Raw genomic sequence first — 6,808 nt, forward strand, 5'->3', positions numbered from 1 at the left:
AGTTTATATTAAGTACCTGGCACATAGCAAACATTAAACATGGATTCTGTTTGTACTTTCTTCAAAGAAAATTCATTTCCTCAGTTTAAAATAGACAGTAATATGCACACAAAAAATGTTAGCTTAGGGGTTGCCTTTTTTAAACTTGTCACAGTAAAGCTTTAGAAATTTGTAAGCATACCAATAGAAGTATTGGCTCAAGTTTTGCTGGGCAATGCATTATCTATGCCCAAGTTCCAAAGTTTATCAAGTTCCCAAAATTGACGTGGCAGTTTCCACTCAGTAAATCCTTTAAAGAGGCTTATTTATGTTATAATTTCAGAATAAAGCAATCCTATCAATATCTATAAAGCTTCACAACATTCATTTCTCCCACCCACTCTAACAGCTTTAAAGTCTGTGAGCTTGTCAAGAAACTGTTGTTTTTCATTTCACTTTGGAACTCTCTAAGCTAATGAATGAGAAGGCCTGCATTAAAGGGCATTTATAATGACAGTAATAAAACACTCATACATTTGGAGATAAACCAGCTTTAAAAATGAGTTTTGGCTGTGAAATTATTCTTTCACATTAGCATATATTTTGAACAGCGGCCCCCACAAAGGAATGCAAATGTTTGAGTGTGGGCAGTAGCAATTTTTTTTATTATTTTTTTAATAGACTTCATTTTTTAGAGCAGTTTTAGTTTGACAGCAAATTAAGCAAAAGATACCGACATTTCCCATAAAATTCCTGCCCTTACATGCATAGCCTCTCCCATTATTAGCCTCTCCCACCAGAGTGCTACATTTATTTTGATTGATGAACCTCCGTTGCCACATCAGGATTACCCAAAGTCCATAGTTCACATTAGGGTTCCCTTTGGTGTTGTAAATTGCATAGATTTGGGCAAATTTATAATGACATGTATCCACCATTATAGTATCACACAGAGCAGTTTCACTGCTCTAAACATTCTATGTTCTACCTATTCATCCGTCTCCCTGGCCAACCTCTGACAATCACTGATTATTTTACTGTCTCTATAGTTTTACCATTCCCAAAATGTCATATAGTTGGAATCATACAGTTTGTAGTCTTTGCAGACTGGCTTCTTTTACTTAATAATATGCATTTAAGGTTCTTCCATGTCTTTTTAATGGTTTAATAGACTATTTATTTTTAGCATTGAATAATAGTGCATTGTTTAATGTTCCAAAGTTTATTCATCCATTCATCTACTGAAAGACATCTTGGTTGCTTCCGAGTTTTAGCTATTGTGAAAAAACCTGCTACTATCATCTGAATACAGGTTTTTGTATGGACTTGTTTTTACCTACTTTGGATAAAGGGATACAATTGCTGAATCATATGATAAGTGTATGTTTAGTTTTGTAAGAAGCTGCCAAACTGCCTCCCAAGTGGCTATCCCATTTTGATTTCCCACTAGCAGTGAATGAGAGAGTTCCGCTGTTCCACATCCATGTTAGCATTTAGTGTCATCAATTTTCCAGATTGAGGCCATTCTAATAGGTGGGTAGTGATAGTTCACTGTTGCAATTTATATTTTCTTAATGACTTATCATGTGGAGGATCTTTTCACATTCTTATTATATATATATATATATATATATATATATAGGTGAGGTGTAATCAATTTTTAAATCATTTTTTCATATTTTTGAGTTTTAAGAATTCTTCATATGTTCTAGATCATTGTCCTATATCAGATGTGTCTTTTACAAATATTTTCTCCAGTCTATGGCTTTACTTTTATTCTCTTGACAGAAATTTTAATTTTAATGAAGTGCAAATTATCAATTCTTTCTTTTATAAATTATGCCTTTGGTGTGGTCTCTAAAAATCCATTGCCAAACCCATGGTCATCTAGATTTTTGTACATTATTTTCTAGGAGTTTTACAATTTTATGTCTTAAATTTATTTCTATGATCCATTTTGAGTTAATTTTTTTGAAGGATATAAGCTCTACGTCTAGAGTAATTATTTTTTCCACATGTGGATGTCCAGTTGTCCCAGCACCTTTTGTTGAAAAGACTGTCTTTGCTCTGTTGTATTGCCATTGCTCCTTTGTCAAAAATCAGTTGGCTATATTTTTGTGGTCTATTTCTGACTTCTCCAGTCTGTTCTATTGACCTATTTGTTTATTCTTTCACCAATACCACATGGTCTTGATTGCTGTTACTTTATATTCAGATAGGGTCAGTCTTCCGACTTCGTTTTTTTTCCTTTAATATTATGTTGACTATTCTGGGTCTTTTGCCTTTCCATATAGACTTTAGATTCAATTTGTCTATAACCATAAAAAAACTTGCTAGGATTTTTATTGGGATTGTGTTGAATCTTAGATCAAATTGGGAAGATCTGGCATCCTGATAATATTGTCTTCATGTCCATGAACAAAATAACTCATCATGTATTTAGTTCATTTGATTTTTTTCCCAGAGTTTTATAGTTTTCTTCATATAGATCTTATACATATTTTATTAGATTTATACCTGATTATTTCATTTTTGGAGATGCTAAGGTAAATGATATTGTGTTTTTAATAAAAATTCCATTTGTTTATTGCTGGTATATGGGAAAGTTATTGACTTGTATATTAACCTTATGTCTTACAACTTTGCTATAATCACTTATTGATCCCAGGGATTTTCTTTCTCAATTTTTTCAGATTTTCTGCATAGATGATCATGTCATCTGCAAACAAAGACAATTTTATTTCTTCCTTCCCATTCTAGTTATCTTTTATTTCTTTTCCATATCTTATCATATTAGCTAGGACTTCCAATACAATCTTGAAAAGAAATGGTGAAGAAGATCATCATCACCTTGATCGTGATCTTTGTGGAATATCTTCAAGTTTGTTGTCATTAAATGCAATGTTAACTATAGGTTTTTTGTAGATATTTTTATCAAGTTAGGGAAGTTCTCCTCTATTCCTAGTTTCCTGAGAGCTTTTATCATGAATAGGTGTTGGATTTTGTCAAATGTTTTTTCTGTATCTATTGATATGATTATGTGATTTTTCCTTTTTTGTCTGTTAATGTGATAGATTACATAAATTTTATTTTGAATGTTGAACCGGCCTTGCCTACCTGTGATAAACCCCTTTTGATTGTGACGTATAACTCTTTTAAACATTGTTGGATTTGATTTGCTAATACTTTGTTGGGAATTTTTGCATCAATGGTTATGATAGATGTTGGTGTGTAGATTTCTCTTTTTCTAACGTCTTTGTTTACTTTTGGTATTATGATAATTCTGGCCTCATAGAATGAATTAGGAAGTATTACCTCTGCTTGCAGCTGAGAAAGAGAATTCTAAGAGAGACTGTAGAGAAGTGGTATAATTTTATCCTCAAATGTTTGATAGAATTCACCAGTGAATCTACTTGGTGGTTTCTGTTTTGAAAAGTGATTAGTTATTGATTCAATTTCTTTAGTAGATGATGGTCTATTCATATTGTCCATTTTTTTCTTGTGTGAGTTTTGGCATATAATGTCTTTCAAGAAATTGGTCCATTTTCATCAAGTCTATCAAACTTGTGGACATAAAGTTGCTCATAGAATTCCTTGACTAACCTTCTAATGTCCATGGGATAGGTAGTGATGTTCTCTCTTTCATTTCTGATTTTAGTAGTTTGTATCCTTCCTCTTTTTTCTTAGTCAGCCTTACTAGAGACTTATCAATTTTATCAACACTTTGAAAGGACCAGCCTTTGGTTTCTTTTGATTTTCTCTATTGAATTCCCAATTTTCAGTTTCATTGATTTCAGCTCTAATTTTTATTACTTCTTTTCTTCTGTTTTGAATTTAATTTTTCTTCTTTTTGTAGTTTCTTAAGGTGGAAACTTAGATTATCAATTTTAGGTCTTTTTTTCTTTTCTAATGTATGCAATGCTGTAAATTTCCCTCTAAGCACTGCTTCCAGTATATCCTACAAATTTTGAGAAGTTGTGTTTTTATTTTTATTTGTTCAAAATATTTAAAAATTTTTTTTCTATTTCTTCTTTGTGTCTTATTTAGAAGTGTATTGTTTACCATTTATTTTAGGGGTTTCCTGCTATCTTGCTGTTATTGAGTTCTAGTTTAATTCTATTGTGGTCTGAAAGCAGACATCATAAGCTCCCTAGTATTTTTAAATTTGTTAAAGTGTGTTTCATGGCACAGAATGTGGTCTCTCTTGGTGAATGTTATATTATTATACTATATTATTATATATATTATATATATATATTATATTATATATTATTATATATTATTCTTAAGAAGAATGTGTATTCTGATGTTGTTGGATAAAGTAGTTTATAGATGTCAATAATGTCCAGTTGATTGATGATGTTGAGTTCAATTATGTCCTTACTAATTTCCTGCCCACTAGATCTGACCATTTCTGATAGAGGGTTGTTAAAGTCTCCAACTATAATGGTAATTCATTATGCTTGCAGTTCTATCAGTTTTTGCCTCGTGAATTTTGATACTCTGTTGTTTGGTATATACACATTAAGGATTATGTGTTATTGAAGAATGGACCTCTTTGTCATTATGTAATGTCCTTCTTTGTCACTGATAGCTAGCTCTCTTTGGTCTGAAGTCTGCTCTGTGTGAAATTAACATGTCTACTCCTGCTTTCTTTTGATTAGTGTTAGCACAGTATACCTTTCTCCAATCCATCACTTTTAATCTAATGTGTTTTTATATTTAAAGTGAGTTTCTTATAAACAACTGTACTTGAGTGTTGTTTTTTGGATCCGCTCCAATAATCTCTGTCTTTTAACTTAGTGTATTTGGACTCTTGATGTTCAAAGTGATTATTGATCTAAATTGATATATACTATATTTGTTACTATTTTCTTTTTTTTTGTCCTTATTCTTTACTCTTATTTTTTTTTCCGCATCCATTATTTTTAATGTCCAACATTTATAATACAAGGGCCAGAGCTCTCTCCCCACCTCAAGGTTATAAGTTTTTAATTGGCTTGTGAGGCCAATAGGGATACTTCTTCTTGTCTAATTTGGTTTCTGGGAAGGCTTCATTCAGGTCCTCAATGGTCATCTGATCAAACGGAATTATTTTCCTTAGCTTCTCCAGCTGTTTTTCATATTCCACAATCCTGGCCTTTGAGACAGACAAAAACTCAGCACAACTTTTCACAACTTCTTTTTCTTCAGCGTCCACCTGAACAGTGTATATATCCTCTGGCACAGGAATCTTCAGGGCATTGAACTTCTTCTCAAAGTCATCTACCAAGCCAGCCTTCGCCACATTGGCCTTGTAGTAAGCCCAGTCAATAGTAGGGGGTTTCTCAGGGAGAGTAGCCAACTTGGAGGTAAGTGTCTCATTCCAAGATTTCAGGGAGTTAGCAATGGCCTTCTGGTTTTGGGATATGATCTCCCCAAAAGCTACCCAGTCAATGGTTTTTAGAGCAAGTTTTTGCCCAGCCATCTTGAGATCCTTTCACCGACCCGGCCACCCAGAGTCCACAGCAGCAAGGAACGGAAATCTCTTTAATCTTATTTTTATCTTCATCTCTTTTTTTTTTCTGCTATTTGTAGTTTTAATTGAGTATTTTGGGGGATTCTATTTTCTGTCCTTTCTAAGTACGTCAGTTATACTTCTTAAATTTGTTTAGTTATTGCCCTATTAGAGTTTGCAGTATACTTTTACAGCTGACCTGAGTCCACTTTCAAATAACATTATGCCACTTCACTGGTAGTACTATTACGTATGATAACAAATAATCCTATTTCCTCATTCCTGTCCCTTGTCACTGCAGTCATTCATTTCATTTATACATAAGCATGTATACATCAGCATATATAATCAAATACATTATTGGTATTGTTATTTTGAACAAACTGTTATAGATTAAATCAATTAAGAAAACAAAACACAAAAGTTTTAATTTTATCATCACTTAATCCTTTTCCAATACTTGTCTTTTCTTTATATACATCTGAGTTTCTAGCCTATATCATTTTAATTTTCTTTAAGCAACTTCTTTTAACATTTATTGTAAAGCAGATCTATTGGCCACAAATTCCCCAGTTTTTATTTGTCCAATAAAATATTTTTATGTTCATGTTTGATGGATAATTTCATAGAGGACAGAATTTTAGGTTGGTGGTTTTTTTAACCTCAACATTTTAAATATTTTGTTCCACTTTCTTTTTCCTTGCATTGTTTCTGAGAAGCCAAATGTAATTCTTATCATTTTTCCTCTATAAGTAAAGTGTTTCTTTCCCTGTCTGGATTCTTTCAGGTTATTTCTTTATCTTTGATTTTCTGCATTTTTAGATATGATATGCCTAAGTATAGTTTTGTTTTGATTTGATTTGGTTTCTTTGTTTGTTTTGTATTTATCCTGCTTGGTGTTCTCCGAGCTTCCTGGATCTCTGATTTGGTGTATAACATTTACTTGGTGAAAATTCTCACTCAATTTTATTTATTTATTTTTTAAGATTTTATTTATTTATTTGACAGACAGAGATCACAAGTAGGCAGAGAGGCAGGCAGAGAGAGAGGGAAGCAGTCTCCCTGCTTAGCAGAGACCCTGATGTGAGGCTCGATCTCAGGATCCTGGGATCATGACCTGAGCCAAAGGCAGAGGCTTTAACCCACTGAGCCACCCAGGCGCCCATCTCACTCAATTTTAAATATTGCTTCTATTCCTTTCTCTCTTTTTCCTCCTTCTGATAGTCCCATTTCACATGTTATGTCTTTTGTAGTTGTCTTACTATTCTTGGGTATTATATTCTGGCTTTTTAGTCTTTTTTTTCTGTTTTCTTTCCAATTTTGATGGTTTCT

The 6,808-nt window shown here is 32.7% G+C and overlaps 1 protein-coding gene across 1 annotated transcript; it reads right to left on the reverse strand.

Moving 5' to 3' along the window:
- Positions 1–4,960: 4,960 nt before the first annotated feature.
- On the reverse strand, positions 4,961–5,446 carry LOC123940424 (ATP synthase subunit d, mitochondrial-like). The gene has a single exon (XM_046003248.1). The coding sequence runs from the start codon at positions 5,444–5,446 to the stop codon at positions 4,961–4,963; it is 486 nt and encodes a 161-aa protein (XP_045859204.1).
- Positions 5,447–6,808: the final 1,362 nt, after the last annotated feature.

This window comes from Meles meles, chromosome 4, assembly GCF_922984935.1.
Source record: "Meles meles chromosome 4, mMelMel3.1 paternal haplotype, whole genome shotgun sequence".
NCBI lineage: Eukaryota > Metazoa > Chordata > Mammalia > Carnivora > Mustelidae > Meles > Meles meles.

Coding starts and splice junctions, on each gene's coding strand:
- LOC123940424 (XM_046003248.1), bottom strand. CDS start 5,446: ATGGCTGGGCAAAAACTTGCTCTAAAAACCATTGACTGGGTAGCTTTT.